Source organism: Haemaphysalis longicornis, unplaced genomic scaffold, assembly GCF_048455015.1.
Source record: "Haemaphysalis longicornis isolate Haplotype H1 unplaced genomic scaffold, Haemaphysalis longicornis Haplotype H1 scaffold_7, whole genome shotgun sequence".
NCBI classification, from domain to species: Eukaryota; Metazoa; Arthropoda; class Arachnida; order Ixodida; family Ixodidae; genus Haemaphysalis; species Haemaphysalis longicornis.
Genome location: NW_027526422.1, coordinates 156,981 through 183,012, shown reverse-complemented (window position 1 = coordinate 183,012; position 26,032 = coordinate 156,981). Strand labels below are relative to the sequence as shown.

The window sequence follows — 26,032 nt, the reverse complement described above, 5'->3', positions numbered from 1 at the left end:
CCGCTAACAAAGTAACACGGACTGCTAAAACTCTCTAATGTTAACGGCAGTTTTGTTGTCAGTGTTGCGTGCAGGCGCAACACAATATCACCAGTTAGGAAAAAGGTAGTGCAGTTAGTACTTTGTGATACTCTTAAAAACTCTTTCAGGTAAGGCTGTTTGAGTGTTCTGTGTATTCAAAACTGATTGAAATGTGCACTTGACCCTGCAAATTGCTGAAATAATGATTTTTTAAGCTCACAAGACAGTGTATTAAATGTCCCTACCTGCTCCAACTCAAGATTATTCTGCTCCAAAATCGAAATTTTGCTGCTCCGAAAACTGCTCCCAAATCTGTTTGGGCTGTCTCACCTCTGTTTTGTGCTACGGTCTTTTTTGATCTTGAGAAAGCCTACGATACCGCTTGGCGATGTGGGATACTTTGCGACCTAAAAGCCTTCGGTGTCTCGGGCAATATGTTTAATACTCTTCATAGCTACCTGGCGGAGCGAACCTTTCGTGTGAGAGTTGGCACTGCCCTTTCAAGTGTTTTCCTGCAGGAAAACGGCATGCCTCAAGGCAGCGTTTTGAGCTGTACATTGTTCATTGTCAAGATGAACTCACTTTGAAAGGCATTGCCGCGAACCATTTCCTGTACAATGTATGTAGATGATGTGCAAATATCTTTTAAATCGTGCAATATGTCAATCTGCGAACGCCAAGTCCAGCTTGGTGTCAACAAACTAGCAGGCTGGGCTGATCAGAACGGTTTTAAGCTGAACCCAGTCAAGAGCACTTGTGTTGTGTTTTCCAAAAGGCGTGGGATCAGGCCAGATCCAGACATCAAACTGAATGGTGTCTCGATTCCGGTCAAAAAAGAACACAAGTTCCTCGGTATAATTCTTGATGAAAAACTTTCCTTTATCCCTCATATGAAACAACTAAAACAAAAATGTCTTAAAACAATGAATATCCTTAAGGTTCTCACCCACCAATCCTATGGTTCCGATAAAGAACTCCTGCTGCGCTTGTATACTGCTTTGGTTGGGTCTCGTTTGGACTATGGCAGTGTGGTGTATGGGTCGGTGAGTAAAACAGCGTTACGAATGCTTGACCCAGTGCTACACTTGGGGCTTCGTCTCGCCTCGGGTGCTTTTCGCACTAGCCCTGTCGAGATTCTGTATGTCTAGTGTGATAAGTGGAGCCTTGAGAACCAACGAACGTACATGGACTTGCTTTATGCTTTTAAAATTTCATCACTGAATAATCATCCTTTTTATCCTGTCTTTAACGATACATCAACATCTCTGCTCTTTTTAAATCGCCCATCCGTTCCTCTGCCCTTTTCGCTTAGAGTGAGAGAGCGAGCCCCGGATCTCAGTGCTTCGTTTTTAGATGTGTACAGGTCATCTTTTTCAAACATTTTACCACCTTGGCAAGTTCGCCCTGTGTCGTGCGACCTTTTTTTTATGAAACTTGACAAAAATCGGGTACCACGAGCTGCAATACTGCAGCACTTTCTGTCTTTGCAGTTTAAATACACATGTGCAGAATTTTATAGTGACGCTTCTAAAACCTCCAGTATGGTGTCGTGCGCTGCTCATGGTCCAAATTTCAATGCAGCCAGAACCATGAGCGTGCACACAACAATTTTTTCAGCAGAAGCGTATGGAATTTTACTGATTGTACGACACATTCTTGAAAATCAAATTCCCAATTCCATCATCTATAGATTGTTTGAGTGTTGTTCGCGCACTGTCATCGCACAAGGCCCCCAAAAACCACATAGTTAATCTTGTATTCAACACTATCATGTCCGTGTATGCACAAAAGCATGAGCTGGTCCTCTGCTGGGTCCCAGGACACGCAGGGATCGCTGGGAACGAGTTGGCAGACGAGAGGGCCGCTGCTACTGCACTCAGGAACACTGTAGACATTACAACGATACCCTACACAGACCTCAAGCCACACATAAGACAACACCTGCGCAGAACATGGCAAACACACTGGGATGAACAGACAGACAGCAAACTACATGAAATAAAGCCACACTTGGGACGGTACACAGCTGACTCACGCAACAGACACACGGAAGTCGCCTTGGGTAGGCTGCGGATAGGGCACACCCATGCAACGCACTCGTATCTGCTGACGGGATCTTCTAGACCCCAGTGCAGCAGGTGCAGAGAGGCCCTATCCGTAGTGCACATACTAATCACATGCAAGGCACTTCACACAACACGACACAAACACTTCAGAGAACTCTACAGACAACATATTCCCCTACATCCATCGTTTTTTCTAGGTGGCGATGCCATTGTTTCCGGGAAACGTGTGTTGGAGTATTTGTCAGACGTCAAGTTTTTAAACCTCATTTCCTATCACGCATAATGAAATCTGGCCCTATACACCAGCCATGCTCATTGTCGTTTTGTGGTTTTACTTTTGTTCTTGCTGACTTTACTTGGTGTTTAAGGTTTCACCCCTCATATAGTATGACTATTGTTTTGGCGCTCTTTGCCCCAGTTGGCCTTGCGCCATAAACATCCAACCATCATCATCAAATTGAAATGTGTGTTCTGGCTGCTCCGAAAGCTCCCCAAAGTGGCCCAACCACATCGCTGCGCCTGCCCTCCCCTCCTGTTTTCCCCTTCCATGCCCAACTCCGCACATCTGTTCCATCCGTTCTGGGCACGACCTCGGGCTCAGAACAAGCGGCGTATGCCGATCTCGCAACGTCGACAACGCGTTCATAGGCTCGCACTCCTGCTGTCCTGGCTGCCAAGCGCTGCCCCAGCCGCTTTGGGTCGGAGCACGGAAACACAGCTCAGTAGCGCCAATGCAGACGACAAAGATTGAGCAAAAGAAAGCCCACAAAATCGCTGCAGCGCCTTGTTTTGCGGCTCATGTAGCATGAGAGCATTTTCGGATGGGAAGTTTCATTTGCGTGCTTGTCTCAGTGTTGTGTGTGGTTCAGTTGCCGTTGCTGACATTGCGTGCGGCGCAGGACCGGATATAACGCGGGTGTTTGTGACCTCTCGTAGAACTCATTGCGTCAGCATACTGCCTAAAATGCGGTTGCCTGAAGCATAATACTACCGTTTATGTGCGGTTTTTTGGCGAGTCCTCTGACTGATCGGTGCAGCTGGGGCGGTTACACAAAAGAGAAAAAGAAACTCTGCTGTCCTCCAGTTAGGCACCTGTTGCGACCGGGCGGGGGCACCCGATCCTTACTCCGTGGCCTCCAACATACGATGGGTAGCGTGTATGAAGCGATCGGCCAGCCGGTGTTGCAGCCGTGAAGAAGTCCAGAGCAGTAGGGTAACGTAACTGTTTACTTCATAGCGAGAGGTGAGCCGAAGCCAAAAAAACATACCATGCCCCGACGGGCGAGGTTACAATACAGGACAGGAGCAGAGCGACCATCTGGATTCGCTGCTCAGACAGGAATGAATTTCAACGTTTGCACTGCTTCTATTTATACCCAAAAAACGCCCCCAAGAGTAACACGCCACGAAATCACAGACACACACACACGTGTCCATAGTTCGCGAGTCATGGCTTCGCCCCTCGTGGCGTCCGAGAGAGGGGAGAGAGTGTCCTTGAAAGGTGCCGGGGTCGCGCTATCAACTCTGATCGCGCTGATAGGAAACGTCTAAGCCGGGAAGGTCAAGGCAGGTGCCTGAAGGGTGTGGCGCTGGCAGCTGCCGGAAGCACGTGCAAAGCGAGGTGATTGACCCGGCATGGCGAGACACGAAGTACGATTCACCTACACGTGGGCGCACATGGTCGATTCCCACGTGGTCGCTGATGCGGAAAAACACGTGTTGCTGGCCGATTCATAACAGCTTCTCCGCCGGGGGTCCGAGATCCCGATGGATAAGGGTCTTCAACCGTTGTCCGGAGGGATGCTTTCGCAGGGAAGTGCTCAGCAGACGCTCGACTCCAGGCCTGGGCTGTACGACACCGTGCTGGAGCTTCACAGGGCCGATCACTGGACGAGAAGTGGCTCCCCAAGAACGTCTCTGGATTGGTCAGGCAAGCAACAGAACAACACAGCAAGACACAACCGCATCGCCGGCAAGTGCGAAGACAAATCCACACTGAAGATCTACCAGGCTTTTTGTTGCGAAAAAAATACGCTAATAACTATCTAGACTAGTTATATTTTAGCCCAGCAGTACTTTAGACAAGTGCACAAACCTGAAAGGTGACATTTCGCGTGATTGGAAATGTCCCACACAAACACAAAAAAAGACGTAATCGTAAAGGGCGAAACCTGCTTCAGGAAAAACAAAGAAATTTGAGAAAGTCAGGCGTCAACAGGCCATTTCTCGCGCCGAGAGCTGCGATTTGAGCTCTCGTCAATGCCCCGAGCTTTTCCCTTTCTGTACCGCACTTTAGTTGCAGCCGTTCTCTCAACGCTGCTGTGACCGCGTGAAATGACACCGGTCGTTTTGTTCGACAAAGGTCGAGCGCGCGGAGGAGCGAGCGGGATTTTCCCCCGTTCATACGTTAGGCGTGCACTGCTTCTAGGCGGCATTCTCTCGACGCGATGCGAGCTCACAGCTTTGCTCGCACTGAAACACGCGCCACAATTACGCGCTGAAGTTTTTGCTACCTCCTTGTTGCTCGCCTTTTTACGAACGCGTTCGGCAAGCAAACGCCGGAACGCGTTTGCGTTCTCTCTTCTAGGCTGGTCGGTTCCCGACTTCGGTTCAGCCACAGGCGACACCGGAACCTCAACTAGCTCAGCCGATGTTGGCCTGTCGACGGGAGCATCAGCTGGGAGTGAAACGGGCATGACGAGCTCTTTAGACACCTTGTAGTTCCCAACAGTCACTACCTCGTCGTCCCTCGCGCTTTCAGCGACAACCTCGGCACGCGAAGACCGAAGCGTGTTTCCGTTTTCCTTCCTTCCTGCCAGAACCACACTACACCTAGGCTGCCCTGTCTCAAAAGACGGCTCAGTTGCCCGCGAACTGCGCGCGTTCGGGTCGACAGCCGTTTTCAAGGGTTCCCGTGATCTAGCGCACTTCGAACATGTCGATGAAACATCTCCGCTCAGCGTAGGGGCTTTACACACAGTGTACTTACGCTGCCCTCCATCGCGAGCCTCTGGAAATGCCCAATCATCACTTTCTGTCTGAGTTTCGCCATTCCTCACAGAGGTGGCGACCCTTTCGTTACTTGAGCTCTTCGCAGCGAGCCCCGCTGGTTCTTTCCTCGGCAGTTTCTCAAAATTGTACCCCTTTTCCCTTAACAGCTGATCTGACCTGTTCGAGAATAGGTACCTGTACTCCGGCAGAAGTTGTGGGGATACTGCTGCCTGCGTCACAAGTTCACCAAACGGACCTCCGATGCTGACCTTAGCAATCGGCAGACGAACGTTTCGTGCACCTACGGCTGGCTTCACCCAAACACACTGCCCTGTTAACTGATCCGGTTCAACGTACGAAGGGTGGACCATGTCTACCGTCGCCGCGGAGTCACGAAGAACTCGGCACGGTTTACCATTGACGACTAGCTCCCGTACGTACGGCTCTAGAAACTGCCTGCTGTCCTCACTCTGATCTAGTACGTGAAAGACTAGTTTTCCCTTCTTACAACTGGCAGCAAAATGTCCCGTCTCGCCGCAGTTGTAACATGCAGCCTGTCGACGCGCCTCGAAAGCTTTCTTTCTGCGCTGCTCCTCAGCGTCTGCTGCTCTCTCTTCGTTATCGTGGCCAGTTTCTCTATCCACGAGAACGACTTCGCTTGCCCCACCGTCTTCCCGGGGAGCTCTGCCTTTCGGCCCTGACTTATCAGGCCTCGGCCTGAACTCTTTTTGGCCGTCTTTCGGCCCCTGCGCACCTCGACGTGCGACAAACTCGTCGGCTAGCTGAGCTGCCTGATCCACAGTACTTACCCCTGGCCTATCTTGCACCCAGAGTCTCAGGTTCTCTGGTAGACGGCGGTAAAACTGCTCAAGACCGAAGCACTCAACTACCTTGTCGTGCTCTCCGAAAGCTTCTGCCTCTTTGAGCCACTCTTCCATATTTGCCTTCAGCTTGTAGGCAAACTCCGAGTACGACTCGCCTCCAGCTTTCTCGGCTTCACGGAACTTCTGGCGAAACGCCTCTGCTGACAGCCTGTACTTACGCAGGAGGCTCGACTTGACTTTTTGGTAGTCCTCCGCCTCCTCCTTTGGCAAGCGGGCCATCACGTCGGATGCCTCACCTGGCAAAAGCGTAAGCAGCTTTTGCGGCCATGAGTCTCGGCTAAACTGGGCCCTCTCACACGTACGCTCGATGTTGACCAAAAAATGACCGATGTCTTCTCCTACCTTGTAGGGTCGCATTAGGTCACACATTCGCAACGTAGGTCGCTCAGTCGCCGCAGACTGCACGCTGCTGCCACTCTGACGTCTAGGTCGAGACGCCTCGACGTCTAGACGCTTCATTTCTAGCTCATGCTGTCGCTCCCGTTCCTTCTCCTCTCGTTCTTCACGCTGGCGCTTAGCGGCCTCCCTGTCATTGATAAGCTCAATGCAATCTGACAGCTCGTCATCGTCAGCCCCAACAGCGAGTATAGCCTCTATCAGCTCTGGCTTTCTCAGCGCGTCTGTAACATCCAAGCGCAACTCTTTTGCAAGCTCCAACAACTGCGGTTTTTTCAACGCTTTCAAATTCATGGCCGGTCTAGAGTACTGCTTTCCCACTGTTCCAAAAGATGTTTTGCGCGAATAACCCACGCGGCAAAAACAGACGCCCTACCAGCTATCCTCAGAAGCCTGGTAAAACTCAGTGAAGAAAAGTCCCGCACTCACCCTTGACCGCCGTGAATTCTGCGAAGTCCGAAGCCGCCATGACGTCCGTGGTGTTGGGGCTCGCACCGCTGGCTCCAGGCGTCACGAAGTTGTCATCCGACCGCTGCCAACCAGTTGTTGCGACCGTGAAGGACGACTGCAGCCGGGAAGAGGTCCAGACGCTGATAGGCTAACGTAACTGTTTACTTCATAGCGAGAGGTGAGCCGAAGCCAAAAAAACATACCATGCCCCGACGGGCGAGGTTACAATACAGGACAGGAGCAGAGCGACCGCCTGGATTCGCTGCTCAGACAGGAATGAATTTCAACGTTTGCACTGCTTCTATTTATACCCAAAAAACGCCCCCAAGAGTAACACGCCACGAAATCACAGACACACACACACGTGTCCATAGTTCGCGAGTCATGGCTTCGCCCCTCGTGGCGTCCGAGAGAGGGGAGAGAGTGTCCTTGAAAGGTGCCGGGGTCGCGCTATCAACTCTGATCGCGCTGATAGGAAACGTCTAAGCCGGGAAGGTCAAGGCAGGTGCCTGAAGGGTGTGGCGCTGGCAGCTGCCGGAAGCACGTGCAAAGCGAGGTGATTGACCCGGCATGGCGAGACACGAAGTACGATTCACCGACACGTGGGCGCACATGGTCGATTCCCACGTGGTCGCTGATGCGGAAAAACACGTGTTGCTGGCCGATTCGTAACACACCCTTGTGTGGTTTACACCTGCCCTTGCTCTTGGCGCACCTCTGAAGATCACATGCACACTGGCGCAACTGCTGCGCCAATGTCTCCAGGCTGCACCAAGAGGGCCATCCTGTTCCGTGCTGCCCCAAAAAGCATGCTGCTAAGTTGAATAATTGCTCCATGTCTGCTCCAAAACAGTCGCAGGGTAATGGTGGCTTCTTCCAGGAAGCTTCTGCTATTTTTCCACTCATGTTTGCTGCCTCGCAGATTGCCAAGAACTTCTAGTGCGGCAGAAAAGAAGTTTTTTACATTGTGTCTGACATATTTCAAGAACATCATCGTCCAGTAGTTCAGTACACCCAAAGACTCTTTCACAATCCGAATTGACGAGACTCACATATTCTGGAACAGCGCTGCCAACGGCTTGATGTGCTCGTGAGTTACTGGTCTGACCACGAAAAAGAGTTGTTGTTGAACATTTGCAAGCATTCCACCCGGGATCAGCAAGAGCAGGCTTTCTCCTCAAGGAAACAGTACACGACCTTCCAAGAGACACACCCTGTTGTTTTTACAGCAGCAGGCCTTAGTTAATGAAGAGCCTAAAAAGACAGCTGAAAAAACACGTCAGCCCTGCCGATCTCAATATTGGGAGTGTTTGCTGTACAAGTGAACAATGCCTTTGGGCTTGCACTAGCTGCATTGGGCAGTGATGTAGAAGCGACACATGTGGATACTTATAGCTTTTTCACAAACTCTGCATCAAAAAGTGACCGTCTGAAAGCCACCCAGATTGCCACCTGAGAATGTTTCTTTTCGACACGTGAGCTCGCGTTGGCTGCCACTGTGCCCGGCTCTTGACTGGCTCCGTCAGCAGCTGCCAGCAGTGAAAGAAGTGGCGCCGTCCACTCGAAATTCTTGTGGTGGTGTGCTGTACAACTGCCTGAATCTATCTCTCACAGATGAGGCTTTTCTGTCCGAGGCATTTTTCTTGCGCAACTGTACTGATTTGTTCGGCAAGTTCTTGACCCTGTTCCAAAAAACAGAGCCACTGCTGCGCTTCCCCTTTTCCGAGATGGAAGTTTTGATCAAGAAGGTCCTTTGACATTTTTTGTGCCGAGAAGTCTAGCAGGAACTTCTTGAAATTGATCTGATATCCAGTGGATGGTAGAATTGATCTACCATCCCTGAAATCGGTGCGGATATTGAAGCTGCCCCCGCCAACTGGGCACCGCATGCGACGAAACAGTTCCGACTGGGAGCAAGGAGCCTCTGCCTGCTCTGCAAACTTCCACCTCGGAGATCTCTGCTGGGGGACCTTGGCTGTATCTTTTCAGTGTACAGTCTAATCCCGCTACAACCAAGTCCGCTTCAATGAAATTTCCGCTGCAAAGAAATATTTCCAATTCCCTGTCAGCTAGCCATAGAAGTCAATTCAACAAAGTCCTCGCCACAACGAACCATTTGTCTGGCTTGCTTTCGCTTCAACGAAATTTTCGCTCATTGTGGCTGGGCTTGAGCATTTGTTTCACAATAAAATAAGCATAACGCCAGCTATCTGCAACTTTTTATACATTTAAGGCACTTAGTTTTTCCGAAAACGTGCGCCGCGCACCCACATTGCCACCCAAAACAAAAACAAACTCATAGGTGGACGCCATTGTTTGCTGGTGATAACGATGTGGCTGGCCGTCTTTACATGAGGCGCAGGCCCAGCGGGCCCGGTTCGCCAAGCTGGAGCTACAGCCAATCCGTATCCAGTTGAAATCGCGCGAATGTGTTCTGCTCCCGCGCGGCGCCATCATGTATGCGTTGTGAGCAGCTGTCGTTGCAGTTTTACTTCTACAGTTCTTCAAAGTGAAATGCAGAAGTAATGTTTTCTTGTTTAGTCTTGAACCCGCGTCAGCCTATCTTAGACACGAGCATGAGCTGGCGACAAAATGCAAGCACTCGCGCTTGCCTGCCCAGGTCAGTTGCCGCCGTGGCACCTCTCCTGCCTGCCACAAGCGCGAGGGGGGCTTCCGACGGCCGAGCAGTGCTAGTAATAAGCTCGGTAGATATGCCTTGTTGTGCAGTAATATGTTTTGCGACTGCGCTCTTTACGTGCAGGCAAAAACAGATAACCATTTGTACGTTTCTTAACCAATAAGCATGGCGCAATTGCGCATCAATCCTTTTTCTAAACATTGCCTTGTGCTGTCAATGATGAGGGGGGCTATTTCCTTGCCCTTCCGTGGTGTGCTGGGGCAGATTTTGCCTCAATGAATTTCCGCTTCAACGAAATTTTTCGCACGCCCGGTCAATTTCGTTGTGGCGGGATTCGACTGTAGAAGGTTCTGCTGCATCCACGAGGAACCTGGCTAAGAGCCTCCCCAATGATTGCACCTCACCAGGTGTCCTCTTCAATGGATGAATTCAGCCCTGTTACGACAGAAAACATGGACGGGTTCTGGCTGATGGGGCCCCAAGGTACCAATAAAAGCACTGTTCACAGCCTCTCGCGTGGAAACGCTGGTGTAGAGAGAGGCTCCAGGGAAAATAGGCCCATGCTGCAGGACTCAACTAAGCTTCTCCGCTTCAGGGGCCCATAATCGTTCTCGGAAAGACTCGGCCGTGAAGGGCTGTGAAGGGCGCTCGGAAACGTCAGGTGCAGCAACTTGAAGACCAAGCATGGGAAGAACCACGCAAAAAGAAGTCAAAGCCGGGTGACTATGAGCAAGGCTGGCAAACACCAAGAATTACAGGTCGGAATCGATTCAGCGAAGGAGGTGTTGAGCAAAGCTCATGTCCTCTTCTCAAGAGGCACGAGCAAGAAATGCTCCGCTGATGTGCAAAGTGGCCAGAGTCTTCTGAAGTAGAGCTGGAGGAAGGAGCTTTTGGAACCTTTGTCAAACTTGCACTCTTTACAAGAAAATAAGTTATAATGCTGATAATGAGGCTTACGCTTTGCTTGTACAGTGCTTTTTTTCTGGAACTGGTGTTTTCATGCGTGAAATAATTTTTTGAAAAACCAGCTTCTTCTGGTGCTTTTATGGTCTGTGTGGTTCTCTTTTTTTCTGCAGTCTTATTGCATGTTCAGGAATTGCATGGCTCTGAGTAGTAGTCATTACGAGACAATTAAAGGGGCCCTGAAAGGCGTTTTGAGCACACTAAATGAAGTAGCGCAATCGTTAGATTGAGTCGTCAAGGTCATCTCGGCCAAGTGTTACTCTTTTACGCGCAGCGGAAAGCTCACACTTTTGTTGCAAAGTTTCTCGCTTTTTTCTCAGCCTTTCCTTCGTGTTTTTGGACGCCGCCATCTTCACATGTCTACATCATCGATTCCCAGATGTTCGTCATGAGCTAGACATCCTGCTATTGGGCGCCTTTTTCACGCATTTCCGGCAAAGAGATGAGTCATCTGCTCAGCGTCGGCTCGCCGGCTGATCTGCCAGCGGAGTGTCAGAGTGCTTGGACATTTTACGACAAACGAAACAAGTGTAAACAAACGCTTAACCGTTCGTATTGAATGCAACACGGCCATAACACGACATGGATATTCTCTTACCTGAGTACGTTCCGTAAAGAAAGCGTTCAAGCCCCGTGGCACTTCTTTCGTGCAATCGCAGAGAACGCCCTGAGCCGAATGCCCGGGTTTGACGGATACATTTTATTCCACTTCAAAACAATCCAGAGATGCGTTTCGAACGAACACAACGTCACAACATGCGTTGCAAGTCTGAACCACGATTGACAGACGATAGGTTGCCTCCTCCTGCCTGTCGTAAATTCGGCACTCACCTCGCGCGTGGTTTGCGGGGACGAACAGCAAGTCACTTAAAACTCTGGCGCGCAAGCCGAGATGGCTTTTAGCTACGCACACTGCACATACCCCATGCGAGGTTGAGTCGTACGTTGCTCGAGAAAGATAATCCAGACCATGGGAAGCACTATCCACCCGCAGAAGCACAACGTCGCATTTCATCGCGAAACAAAGGCGTCCACAACACACACACCATCGCCTCCTGTAATGCCAAACGCATCTCACACTTCCCAATGGGAGTAAGTGGTACGCCTGCAGTACCCACATGTCGCGAGGTGGGGCCCCGAGCTGAACCGGGATCACGCAACCGTAACTGACTTCTGGGGAGGTTTGTGCCTTGTTGCCAAGGCAACCGATGTTTGAGATTGTCAAAGAAATGGCGCTCGCTCCAGCGCTAGAAAGCTCAGAGCCGCGCCGGAGCATGTTTTGCCAACGTTGCCGCTCTCCACCACGCGTCGCCCCAAGCTTAACTGGTCACATGATTGAAGCGTTTTGTGCACGGGTTCTGTATCGGTTTAAAATGTCTTTTTCACATTCCGCCGGCAGGAATTACCACCACCACAAAATAAGACCCGGCACCAGCGGGGCCACATCTGATACGGCGCTTTTTGGATAAACAGTGCACGGTGCATGAAAGGGACCGAGCGCACGATCCACACCGAGCGGCTGCGAGTTCGCCGCCGATTAAAAGTCACGTGCTGCCCTGCAGCAACGCACACCGCGAAAGGGCAAGGCCGGGCCGCCGCACAAATGCGGCCAGATTTTTCGTTCGCTTTTCCAGCCTTGAGCGGAGTGTGGGATTCATGGTGTCAACAAAGCTTGCCCGTAGCAGACGGCAGTATGTGGAGCGCCATAGCGGAAGTACGTCACCGCTGAAGCGCGCAGCATCATGGGAGGGAAGGCTCTCGCGCCGTCAACAGCGAAAGGAGGAGGAAACGCGGCGTGACGATAATGCGCGGTTTTTGATTTACGATTTCTCAGCTTTAACAAAATTCTTCCAGGAGCAGATTGCTAATACATTGTCTTATTTGGTTACATGTACATCCATGCATCGGCGGAAGGTATTTCAGGACCCCTTTAAAGTGTTCCAAAGCAACCTGCTCCAGAAGCTGGAAAGTGGGCTCCAAATCCTCATTTTTGGTGCTCCAAGTAATGCTCCAAGTGGCCAGTCGTCTGTTCCACCACTGCGCGCAGTGAGCTGTTTCTGTTGGAATGTTGTGCAGATAAGCAACTGCCGCAACCTGTACGTTGTGCAACCTGTACGTTGTGCTGCTTTCCTTCTAGATGCCAAGCAACACAGATGTGCTCCCTCAAAGCACAAAACACGAAAATCCTGGGCCATCACCACTAATGTGAAACCTGGGGAGGGGCGAAACATGCAGTGTATAAAGGAGTGTTTGACATCCACCTAAATGCAGCCATACGGCTACAAAGGAATGGACCAGGACGAATTTTTCTTCAACTGCGAAGTTTCCGAGAAAGCTGTATAGCTTTCCTTTGTAGCCGTATGGCTGCATTTAGTTGCATGTCAAACATTCCTTTACAGAAACTTACTCCACCTTGGGGATTTGCCCTAAATCTGGTCGATTAATGCAGTGTATAAGTGCATTCTTGGCGCCTTGGCGTTTTTACCCACGCACATGAAACCAATGGGGGGTGGAGGTATGCAGCTTTGCTGGAAAAGTCTCGTGTCTTTGAAGCACGAAGCATTCTAGTGGGAGGCAATGGAAAACGAGTGTCCGAGTGGGTTCTTTTAGCACCCGTTTTTGCCCATGGAGATGAAACGTTCTAGTGCGAGGCATTGGAAAACGAGTGTCCCGGTGTTTTAGTACTGTGACTACATGAGACGACAGCGACAGGAGACGCCGACAGCCCGAGCCCCTAAAAGTAATTAAAGCCGTACTCGCAGTTTGTAAGACTGGGCAGCAGTGCCTAATGAAAAAAAAAAAAAAAAAAGACGAAATAATGTTTTCAGAGGCCTGCGTTTTGGGTAATACCGCTCATTGCACAATAACGCACAAAGGGCAATTGAAGTTGACAATTTTGGTCATAATAGTGTACTGTAAACCATTTGTCGAGGCAAGTTTAAAAGACATAAAGTAAGAAAGAATAAAACTGAACTTGCTGTGTCAAGAAGTCTACCTTACTCGCCACCATCACGCAATTAATTACAACAAAACTATAAAAAACCCAGAAGTACGAACTGAACACGACAAAAAATTCATAAAATGCACCAAACGTTAAACAAGCCTTGCATTTTCACAAAAAGGCATGATTAGTGATGTTAACACATTAGAGTGTAAATGTAGCTTGCTTGTGTAAGGAAAGTAAAAATGTAAACAAAGCTAGGAATGAGCTAATAAAATAAAAATAACCTCATTTGCCGTACTCACCTCGCGTTATTGATACAAAAATAAAATGAACTAGCAAAAGCAAACACGAAAAAAATCATAGGAAAGCATCAATCTGGCTACATTTAAAAGCCTCAAAATGAACAGAAGCGGCGTGGGAATTCTTACCGAGTAGACAAATATTCTCAAAATTCATTTGTATTGCTTCTGTATTTGCAGGCAAACCCTACGCGCATTTCTGTGAGGAATCAGCTGCAGGGCTGTCTGTGTGGCTGGAGCTACCGCACAGCAATGGTGGCGGTTTGCAGGAACGGCCACGAGCGTTTAGAAACACAGATGGCCCTCGAAGTTGCCCCGTGCGTGTCCAGTGCTGGGCACGGAGCAGCAGATAAAACGCTTGTTTGCATGTTAGCACGATGGCCGCTTTTGGAGGGGTTGGTCGTCGAAACTAGTGTACACGTCGCCCCATGCCAGCACCAGTAGGTAATCCGCTGTGCCCAAAAAGCATGTGCACACAAACCTGTGATGTGAAAGGCAGTTTTTCTGGCGTTCTTGCGTGCAAGGGCAGCCGCAAAAGTGCACAGCCAACACGGGCTCCGACAGATGCTGTTGACGGAGAAATGCTCGAACCAGGCTTTCAGGCGATCAGACGGCTGTGCTCCCATTTTATAGCATTCCCATGGAAACTAACATAATAATCTCTTCGGCAATATTCCAGCCGTGTTTTTGTAACTGTTAAGGCGTCCTTTTTTTCCCACAAGCTTTTCTTTTTGTCGGCAAAGGCGCCGTTCTGCGGTACCTCGGCCACTGGCAGCGGCTAGCCTCGCTGGCCCAGAACAAGCAAAATTCGCTGCTGTGGCTGCTAGGAGGTGCTGCCAGTGTGACTCAAGTACCAGCGCACTAGCCCTATAGTGCGGATACGAAGCGGTCTGCTCTGCAAATAAGTCATCGCAGCAATGTATACTCCTTTTTTTTCTGTACATGACATCCCCCTCTGATACATAACATATTGTCACGGGACACCTAGGCGGCCAATGCCCCATCATGGCTCATCACAGAAGACGACGAGGACGACGAAGAAGTGGCTGGGTCGCAGCGCGCGCTCTTATGGCCGCATTGCAAATTCTGTAAATAGATTGTTGCTCGTCCTTGAACCATCGTTCGAGTCATTGGCTCTGCCGCCACGTTACATTATATAGAATGAATCCTTATTCAGTCAGTGTCGGAATATTTTGCTGTCACCTCTTACTACTACTTGTTGCCAGAAATTGTAGCGGACGGGCTGATATTTGTCTTGTACAGAAAGTTGCCGTGAGCCAACATGTTTTCAGTCGCTAATACGCGACTGTAAGTTGCAGTGGGCTAATAAGTCGCACGTGTGCACTACATGCTTCTTTTCCATAGTTTGTTCAGGTCAAAAATTGCTGTGTGGATTATCTATGCTTGTTTTCTGCAACGCATTTACGTCTAGCATACACAGTCGGGTACAACGCCAGCACTAAGAGGTGGAGTGGTTTCCCTCAGGTGCAACTTTGTCTCCCGTTCTGCGCTGCAGCTGCAGTTCATGGGCCCCCCTTGATGCCGTTGTATTGTCAAGGCTGTCGCAGGTTCTTGGAGAAACAAAGTGTATTGGAGCAAGCTTGTGCTCCTCAGCGAACTTAAAGAAAATGCTGAGGAAGCAGCACGATCTGCCTAGATGAGCGTCGATGAAACGAATACTGCAATGCATCCCTTGCAAGCATTTATCTTTCAGCGTTAATGCTTTGGAAACCATCGAATCTGATCTGGAGCATCGGTGATCAAAGACATTTTGTTCAAGTGACGACAGGGTTCCTATCAAATAAGATAGCCTGCACGGCATACAAAAGAAACAGAGAGAAACGCGCACTTCTAACTTAGATAGGGCAGCCGAGCACGGCCAGACGCTGGCGACAACACGTAAAGAAAACAGAAGGCGTGGTTTGTGCCATTACCCCCCCTCTAAAAGGGCATCGACCCGGTGCTAAAATAAAATGGCCGTACAAACAACAAAAATTCAGTCATCTTGTGTAGTAAGGCTTGAAGCAGTTCGGCCTTGCTGCTTTCAGCAGCAGTTGAGGCCTGACGGTTGAAGACCGGCGCCAGGGGTAATCTTAGAAGACCGGGTGGTCCTCAGCTGCGGTCGCCGGTGCTCTGGAACCATGCATGAAGACGGGTGCCGTCCACCGCGGCTCCCACGGCTCGGCCCGTGTGGTGGTAGACCACAGATGACCTCGTAAGACGCGGGGGTCCTTGCAGAAGGCCTAAGCGTGCTCGTCAGCAGCTGTCCCTGGGGCCACCGCGCATAGTCGGCACAGGAGTAGTCGCGCGACGCCTTCCTGGCGTGAGCGATGCCCCGCTGGTCTCGTGGGTGCAAAAGTGGAGTCCAAACCCACACAAGGTACCCATCGGGGTAGTAGTCGGCGTCTCGGCATCGGAGGTTGTAGCGCACGGCATCCACCAGCTGCTGGTCCGCAGTACATACGCAAGCAAGTTGGCGGACCTTCTCCTCTGCATGTAGCCGTTGAGATCGTCATGGCAGCATGGCCTCGAGCATACAGACTCAAACGGTGTGTTCTGCGTCATTTCTCGGATAGCCGAGTTGTTGTACGCAAACATGGTATAAAGAAGGACTTCATCCCATGGCATATGTTCAGTGTCGACGCTCACGTACAGCATATCCGCGATCCTCTTGTTCAGCCGTTGGGTTAGTCCGTTCATCTGGGGGTGGTACGCCATGGTCTTAATGGTTTTAAGCTTAATGCTGTATGTGTTTACGAGAGCCCAGTAGTTATTGGCTGGCAGGCCATTCACACATCTGGCCTTGCATTCTTGTGAGCTGGTCAGCCAACTGGGTGTCTGGGAGTTTCGGTTCCCTGACAGCATCAGTGCCACGCCATTTGCCCAGCTTTTCATCCTGCTACACCATGCAGTCACTAGAAGGCCGCAAAAAGGCAACGAGGCTTTCCCGCAACGTCCTTTTCAGCAACAGTAATTTATTTATTTGATTATTTATTTATTTATTACAGATATCCAGAGTGCCAACATGGCGTTTTTGTAGGAAGGTTCGTAAGTGAATAAGTGTCGGAAAAAATGACATCGCAGTGTGTGACAGTAAAATGGCACAATGGGAGATGAATGGCTATTAGTGCATGCTAGATGGCAAAGGCAGTTTGAAAATTATTTGCAGTAACCATGCAACTGCATTGGAGAGAATTTCAGTCATCCATTGGTCTTCGGGAAATATAATTTTTATATACATTAACACGGCACTGATACGGTCTGATTTTCATGGGGTCGAGCAGTGACATAATGAGGCTTTTAAATAAATGTTTTTATAAGTTCCTGTCTTATCACTTAAAATGTTGTGTAGGAATTTTAACCTTGGTAATGCACTAATTCTACATGCTGCCAGTGTGTCCCATTCAAGGCCATCAGGGGCTTCTAACAGGGAAATCATAATTTGCTGTATCAAAGTGGGTTGCACATTTGTGGACGCACTCTACCTTGTCTATATATCTGTTTTAGTAAATGGATGCCGTGCTTGGCAAGTGCAATCAAGGACTGGCCTAATGTTAGTAATGTACAGCATTTTCTTCAACTCTGTAGGGGCATGCTTCATATTTATCTCGAAATAATGCAACAGGCGGCACGTTTTCACCGCAGCTGTGTCTACGTGCACAGACCAATTCAAAGTTGAATAAAAAATGACACCAAGATATCTGACCTTATCGCAGGTTTGCAAAGGATTTTCATTTAGGGTGTAAAGTTGCTAGCTTATGTAATGATTACTACTGAGTACTGACCAAAACGTCAACCACGAAAAATCCATGCTGTAAGCACCTATCATAGGCACTGAAAATGGTCATTTACGCGTATATGGATGTTAAATAGTACGATCGTTTAGGCATATTTACTTAGGCATGTTTACTTATCTCGGGTCAACAAATTTTCGAACCCAATGAACTGAGCAGATAGATTCAGCTCTTTGGGAAACGGATTTTATTTAAATAAAAATAGGCAGACAAACATTGCAATGTCAACAGGGTTACGTGAAATGCGGGGTGATTTGACAGTATGAGAAAGGCATTGAAAGCAATTTAAGTAACGCCATTCCAAGGTTCTGTTTTCTTTCAGTTGGCATTTGTATGCAGAAGAAAAAAGTTCAACGTCCACTGAAGTTGGCAGAGTGTACTCGCGCTTCGGAATGCTCAGTAATCTAATTCCATCTGGAATCTCGGAATGCCTATTGCTCAGAACCTTGACAACTGTTTTAGCGCAGTCAGTGTGGGATGTTTCTTCAAGACAGACTTAAGGTTCAAGACAGCCCTGGCAGCAACCAGTGGAACGGGGGCGCCGTCCTAAATGGGCTCAACATTCCCAGGCAGAGCCAAGTTTCGAGTTTGTGAATGTGTTCTGCTGAGAGAGTGGAATGCCCATGAAAATGTGCCAAGTGACGGTACTCTTGCCGGTTGCAACGCTGCACCAACAGAGCCTCAGCAGCGCCAGCGCAGCGCTCCTCGTAGTGGTCCGCTGCCCTTGGGGGCTGTGGCGGCAGAGGCAGGGCTCCCCGTGCCCCCCATTCCGTGCGGGGGGGCCAGTGGCTGCCTGATGAGCGGGCGTGGCCTTCTCCGCCCACAAAGCGTAGATTGCGAGCGACCCGTGCACGGCCTTTCAGCTCGCTGTGGCCTCGCTCCCATCGACATGACGATAATAGCTTGGGTTTGGGGACCTTGAGATGTGCAGCAGCTCTGAACAGTTGCATCTGTTTATAGCAGCCCTTCTCAGTTCACGAATTGGGCCATAGTGTCGCCACTTGGTTTTTTTTTAGTTGTTTCGTGAATACTGAAGAACTTGTTTTTTCTTCTGCATCCAGCCGTCCAACGTCAAAATGAACAAATACTCATTTGGTCGTGTCTGTTGTCTCACCCGCTGAAATCTATATACACGATATCATCCAAGTTCTGATTTTCTTTTCTCTTTTTTCTGTAACGTCTGCTTGTACATTGTTCATGGGGTAGAGCTGGTGAAGAGTGGACTCAGATGGCACATTTTGCTTGCCGTTCCTGTGCACAATATAGATTCAAAAAGCCCGAAATAGGACATTTACAGGCACTGACACACTAGTATAAGCACGAGCCTCCAAATGGGCACTTGTATTGTGGTACTCTAACGTATGGGATAAAGAAAACCCCGGCTAGGTCTGCTAAAGAAAGCACTACCAGCCGTACACTAGCCCCAGTGAAATCCAAAGGAAGACTCACGCACAGGTTCGAGTACTCGCACAGTGCTCGGACTCCGGCAGACAAAGTTTGGGCCTTAATGCCTGGCAAATACAGGGTCCGTGACAGACAGCACGACTGTTTCACTCAAGTCCAGGGGTGGGCTCCAATATCTGTCAGCTCTGGAAGAAGGGCTTCCCTTACGGCCGGTCAAGATGGACTCTCGGAGCAGAGGCCCCGGAGCCAACCTGGTGCTCAGTCGTGGTGGCCCTGAGAGGAGGCACTCGGCCGAGAAAGGAACACTGGAAAGGGGCTTCCTCTGGGAAAGAGGGTTCTGGGCCAATGGGGGCGCGTCCTTCGCAAGTCCCGGCTATCGGGGGCACGGAGCGCCACGCACAGCCTGCGAGGAAACTAGCACACTTGTGACCACGCCTAACCACAGGGGCAAAAGAGGCTTGGGGGCCAACGGGGCCCCGACATTGAGAACAAGAAGTAATTAGTTGGGTCATTTCCACTCCCTTATACCCTTGCCAGACAGCAGATCTTATGACATTTAGAGCAAATGTCATTTGCAAATGTCATTTGCTCTACATGTCATTAGTTTGGCACTGCACGAGAATACCGAGTGACATTTGAGGCAAATGGCATTTAGTAGCTAAATGAGGTTGGGGAGCTCATTCAGCGACCAAATGAGTAGCCTCGACAACAGCTGTGGCACATCACTAGACAAGAAAGTTCAGTAATAAACCAAAGAGAACTGTTTCTAAAACCTTTCAGTAAACTTATATTTTCCCCTTCATATTGTTCTTCGCATAAAGGCAAACAAGTACTGACAAAAACAAAGAAAAGAAACAATCTCGTCCCCAACCCTGATACAGGTTTCTTGCAGCCTTGTGATGCCTACTTATGTCACCTAAAATGGCGATTTTCTTCTTTTTAATTTAAAAAAAAGAATTGTTTGTTTTAACAAAAAAGCTGTTATGTATGAAAACATTTTAGACGCACTTGAACTATAATTTTGCAATTTTGCGCGCTTGCTAATCGTCACCGCTATCACTATCAAGTGACAGTTGCTTTGCTGTGTAGACGCCGCGCACGGCACAGCCAAATGCCATTCACTTTGAATGACATTAGATTTTCCATGTGACAGGGGTTTGTGCCCATAGGTTCAATACCCAGGAAGAAGTGGGCATTCCCGTCTGTAGCGGTGACTTGTTCCTTGAGACAGCCCAGTGCGGCGGTTGAGGAAGGTTCCAGATGGGGAAACGAGGGCCTCCCCCTGCGTCCTGTGCAGGGTGCGAGGGCATCATCGAGGACGCAGTCCTTCTGGGAGCCCCCGTGCCGGCACACAGGGAGGAGTGGAGGCCCCTGGCACGGGTGGTGGGGGGACGCATCGTCAATGGCTACTGCAGGTGAGCGGCCTTGGGCCATTGGAGCAGCCTGGCACTGCTAGTGCTTTGCTCTCGTTCCGCTTCCTGTCTGCCACCGGGTCGTAAGGTCACCCAAGGGGGACCTTTCTTTACATGTATTTGCCATTGGTATTTCTGGTCTGCTCAAGTCGGAACCCTTGTAATGCAGGGTACTACAAAAATATGTGGGTTCTGGTTTCGGCAGTACCACTGGCTGACCACAAGAAGGAAATAAAAAGCAAACAGCTGTCATTGTGTGCTGATCTGCGATACTATGACCATGTACCACATGGCGTACAAAGAAAAGAAAGAGGACAGTTTCCTTCTCCGATTTGCAGCCTTACAACTTTGTCATGTCACAACTGCGGGCAAAAGAGACGGGTGAGAGGCAGTGCCAGTTGACAGTCTCTGTAGTTCAATAAGGTAAGCTCTCACTCAAGTTGAGAGAGAGTTGCACCCTACGAGGTGGCTCAGCTGGTTTGATTCCCCCTACAGAGCACGACTGATTTTTTCTCAGCCAATTTCTCGAATTGTTTATTGACAATGTTACGTACCTTAATTCAGCTATGTAAAGATCTGTAGCAGCATCGCAGAAGGCCAAGAAGTACCGGACTGTCACCCACTGTGCAAAAGCCACGAGGCATGAGCGGTCAGGGCGCTGGGCATCAACAAGGATGTGTGTCCGCACACTTTTCAGCTTGTTTACACCTCCAGTGAAGCGCTCTGACAAGGTGCGCGTAGACATTTTGGGTCTCTGGCTACCACCAAACAAAGACCTACCAGTCTGCGTCAATCGTTGCACCCATTGGCCCGAGGCGTTTTCTCTCACCAACATCTGTAGTGGAACCATTGCCATTAAAAGTAGACGGGATGAGTGCTTGCCCCGTCTGTGTGTCTTCTTTGTCCCCGTCTGACCAACATAGCACTTACTGCACTGCAGCAGGATTCGGTAGAAAATTTGGGACGTGCCTTCTACGAACTTGTGCTTCTTTTTGCGTGGCGTTTGTGGGTTGTGGCTTGAATGCACTTTTCGAAGTGGACAACCGAGCCTATGTGGGGCCTCAAAAAGCGCACGACCTTTGTAATGTTATGTGACCCCACTGGCTGCGGGCCTTGTTGCCCGCCCCGATGATGTTGCGAAGCAGCAGCAGTGGCACCCTGCTGCTGGGGCTCGCCAGCGTGCCTGCAAAGCCTCGCTGGTGCCGGCATTGCTGCTTTTGTCCCTGGCAGGGGAGACTGGCTGCTCAAGTTTTTGCACCGCACTTCGTCGGCCACCCTCAAGATTGCTGGCCTGCAGGCGATCCGGTGGAATGACAGGCGCATGTTCAACGTCGACCTCAGCGATGTGGTAAGCGACATGGGCCTCTGGGTTTTTTCAGGGAAGCTCTTTCTGGGCACAGGGGCCTTGCGAGTATGTTTTTCTAATCAGAGTGAGTACCAGTAGCACAGCTGGAATTTACAGTGTCAGCTTCAATAGCTGGGGCAAGAACAAAATTGGGTCGAGCTGTAAACTTCGTAGAAAAAAATTAGCAGTGGCTTAGCTTGGCTATGCCAGGATATACGTAGCGTAGGCTAACGTTCAGCTGGTTCTTAGCTTTCGTCATTGTCTAGGATTACCTTGATTATCGTGCTTACTGCTGCTTCAATGACACGCACGGTATACGCATTTTCTGACAGATGTATACTTATTTTTGCTTGACGTCGAGTTGCTCCTCTATTGCCACAAAGGCGGCTCGGTGGTCAGGGTAGTAACACGCTGCCGTCTCTGCGGCCGCAACGCAGTACTTGGTATTGATCGTCTGTCTCTGATACACAAAATCAGTGGTGGTTCCCCATTGGGTCGTCTGTACAGTTGGAACGCTGGCTAAGTCCAGGTTAAACGTGCCCTTCAAAGGAACACCCAGAGAGTCTGGAGCACGATTGAAGTCACCAGCCACCACACACAGTTCACTTGCCGCATGACTGGGTACAGACGTAGCCGCTACGTCTGTCAATGACCACACCAGTTTCGTCAAGCTGAACGGCACCCTTGGGCACCACCACGTTTGGCAGTTCACTGGCAGCAATCCCATTCCTCACGTAGATACAGACTCCCGAGCTTCTGGTAGCGTCAACACGACTGGCATAAGCAGCCATGCTAAACTTGGGGTTTGCGACAGCTTGTGATTCCGTGGCAACACCAACCTCTGTAAAGAGGAGAACATCAGCGCTGGTCAAGAGACGGTCACCACAAACGTCCACCATGTGGCAAATCAAAAACCGGACGATTGTGTAGACCGTAGCAGGGTTTGTCATCAGCGCTCTACAGCGAGCACCTGCTGTGTCCAGGCCGTGCTTGTTTAGGTGCTCAAACTCTGATACCAAAGCCTTATCTGGATTGCTAAGATGGTGGTAGAATGTGTGGTCTGGCTCCACGTGGGTCAGATACAAGCCCTGGAGGGTAGTGACACGGCTAAGGTCAACGTAGACCAGCTTTTGAGGGTGAGCCTTGGCATAGTCGTATACCACAGTGTCGAAGGTACCACCCTGCGACTTGTGTATCGTAATGGCGCTTGCTGGAACGAGAAGGAACTGGGTTCTGCGCACCGCAAGGCTTTTCCCTTCATGGCAGACGACATGGTGATTCCAAGGCTTTTCCCTTCATGGCAAATGACATGGTGATGGGCTCGATCGCAACCCATTGTGCATACCGCCTCGCACCCGAACGGCAGCTCACTTTAGCCTTGGTTAGCGTTCCCACACCACTGGGACATTGCAGCCGAGGCGCACCGTCAACGTTAAGCTCAACCTCCATTAGCGTACCGACCATGCCGTTGACCAAGCCATCCTTTAGCAGCATATCCGGCCGTTTTGTACAGAACGTCACCACAGATGGAAGGTTGGCACTCTCTACACGACTGAGGTCTTCAATTCTCGCGAGGGTCTCACGTTCCTCTTGTCTGCTCCGATGGCCAGTGACCACGTGTATGGCAACACTGTCATGCTTGTATTCACAAGATTCAGCAACCATCCTATTATAGGCATCCGCGTCCTTGTTGCTAAAGAAGAGACGGACTGCCATGGGGCACTGTATAGCAGCCTGTTCACGAGTGACGAAACGATCGGTAAGCACACGAATCTCGTCGTTGTTCAACTCCTTTCCGTTGCCTGTCTTGATGAGGAGACCCGAGAAACGTGCGTCACTCTGTCTAACCACTTCGGTTAAAGGGAAGTATGAGAGATGGTGCCACGATAGCACGGATGTATTGTAAACGCTTCCGCCACTTCGCGGTCTCTTGTATACCTCACTCGCTCGCACCGGAAAGAGCTGCCTAAGGTCCCTGCAGAAGATTACGTCGAACCCTCCGAACGGCTCGGTCATCTTCGAAGCCCTGATTTCTCTCAGGTGCATGTCCACTTGTCTGAAAAGGTCCAACGACAGCATGCTCACCTCATCCACAATGATGCACTTCACGTCACGAAACAGCATCCGAAACGCATTCATATTACTCGATGAAAGTCCCCGGTCCTCTCTCTTGTTGGTCATAACGCCGTTCAACGCAACGGCTGCTTTACCGGTTGTTGTACAGGCCACGTATGCATTCATCGCACTATTTTCCTAGCCATCCCCATACGACAGTGACGGTTGTAAACGTCCATGATGAGGCGCAACGTGAAGGTCTGGAAGAAGATCTGGAGAGGTTCATCCATCTGGTCAGTCACGCGATGTATCACTTCCCATATCAACGATGCCTGCCGTTCGTTAAGCAGTCTCATGCGCGCGCAGAAATCGCCTAATGGCTTAACGTCGTCTCTACGGCGGACTCCAGGGCACGTGGCTGCAACCACCTTCTGTTGCATCTTCGTCGTTGCTTTGTCGGGGACCAAGTCGGAATTATCGTTCATGTTCACCAAGGTCGGCACCACAGACGGCCTCTCTTTAGGTTGTTAGACCTCTTCTGTTTGACTTGCTTCCGAATGGCCAACCACCTCACAAGCCGAAATCAACTCCGAAACGGTTGCACCAGCAGAGTACCTCTGCTTGATTTCGATGATGGCTTCTTTGTTATCGTCAAAGTTTTTCTCAAAAGCATTGCCATCCAGAATGTCGAGTTCCTTGCGAAACGGCACGTACAGGATGACACGTTCCCTCTTATAGTTTACCACATCGTCAGTGCTGTAGTTTCGGCACCTGAGCATGGCTGGCTTCTGACGCTTCTTCAAGCTACTCGGATTGTATTCGACCATAAATTCGGTGAACGTCACCCCCCCATTTCGGCTGGATGGTCTTCGTACCGCTCAAGCGGTGTCTTGTGCCAAACGTCACAACTTGTGGGCAACACTCCCTGTTCTTCCAACTCGGCCTTCGTCTTGCGGCTCCGATGGCGCTCTTTTGGCCAATGGGTGCTAACGTAAATGACGTCTTGGCTAGTGGTACACGTGACATGACAAACCGCAGCAGAAACCAGGTGGCCTCTTGGGCCGACATCTCTATTGCATTCAGCATCTTCACGCCTAGCTGTCGCATAGCGTTTTAAATCTTTGATTAAAGCTTTAATGGTTCTGCTCAAGTTGGAGACACCACGGTTAGCCTTGCTCACGTATTCCGCCACGTAAGACGCACAGGCATAAACATCAAGAATTACTTGGAGGTCCATGTTAGACTTCAGAACTGAGGCTATCCGAGGGTTGAAGGGGTTGACATTCGTCTGATCCATATCCCTTTTAAGCAACAGCGTAGGCCTGGCCAGTCCACTGCGAATCACCTCGTCATACTCGTCAAAGTCGCGTATGCCATTATGTTGAAGCATTTCAGCGAAGGACTGATAGGCAGTGGCGTCCAGAGCACTATGCAAGGCATCATGAGTCTTCTTCAGGAAGCGATACTGTGATACTGTTTCAAACCGGCTTCGTCGTCATCAGCAGGGGCCTGTAGCGGAGTAAGCACTTTAGTCCTCGGCATCGGCCCGAACGGAGCATGGAACCTGCACTTGTTACAACCACCTTTATAGCCCGTGTGTGTGTGCTGGTGTTCCTGGCACCTCGGCCGCTCCAAAGCATCGTGATCCACGGACAGGAGGTGCTCTGCCATCCTCACGGTGTTTGGCGGCATGAAGTCGTTTTCCCCCTCTTCATTTGGGGCTTGAGTCAGCCACAAGAGCAGATGAGCATGGGGGCTACCCCTATGCTGAAACTCTATGCGCTTGAAACTTTCCACCATGTGGTACGGCTGAAATGGGCGAATCGTGGAGTTTCGCAGCACTTTCGTAATCACCCTAACCATGTGTTCAAGGTAAATTGCACACGCGGCAGGATCATTATCCACCAACGTCGCCGCGTAGCTCTGGTTCATCTTGTCTTCGTCAACGCCCAACTCCTGGGGCCTAACCTGCAGTTTCGCGAGCAGTTTCAGCAAATTTGGCCAGTGCACTTCAGATGCGGAGAGTGTCAGAAACACCGTCGGCTTCCCAAGCTGCCTAATCATGGCGAACAGCTCGCTCTTCCTTTTGTGCCAGTACTGCACAGCGTTTGGGACACCTTCCATGAATCCCAAATCCTGTTCGATCAACTGTTTAACCTTGTCAGGATCTTCGACATCCTGTCTGGTCAGACCACGAGTTGTTGCATTGTTCTGATACATCATAGTCATCTGCGATGAAACACGGGGACGCAACACCTTCATAGCCATGTACAGTACGTGCATCGGCAAAGCACCCCGTCCATCTTTTCTACGAATCTCACTCGAGGCAATGGAGAACAGAGTAGGCTTAGCTTGTGGGGCTATACAACG

General features: G+C 50.0%; 1 protein-coding gene across 3 annotated transcripts in view; it reads left to right on the top strand.

The window, feature by feature from the left end:
• The window catches only part of LOC144147419 (transmembrane and coiled-coil domain-containing protein 4-like), a 164,237-nt gene that overhangs the window by 78,124 nt on the left and 60,081 nt on the right, over positions 1–26,032 (top strand). For all 3 annotated transcript variants that reach the window (XM_077679551.1, XM_077679549.1, XM_077679550.1), the window contains exons 10-11: positions 20,148–20,265; positions 21,493–21,610. In XM_077679551.1, the coding sequence (XP_077535677.1) occupies positions 20,148–20,265; positions 21,493–21,610 (236 nt within the window). The remainder of the gene's footprint in view (positions 1–20,147; positions 20,266–21,492; positions 21,611–26,032) is intronic.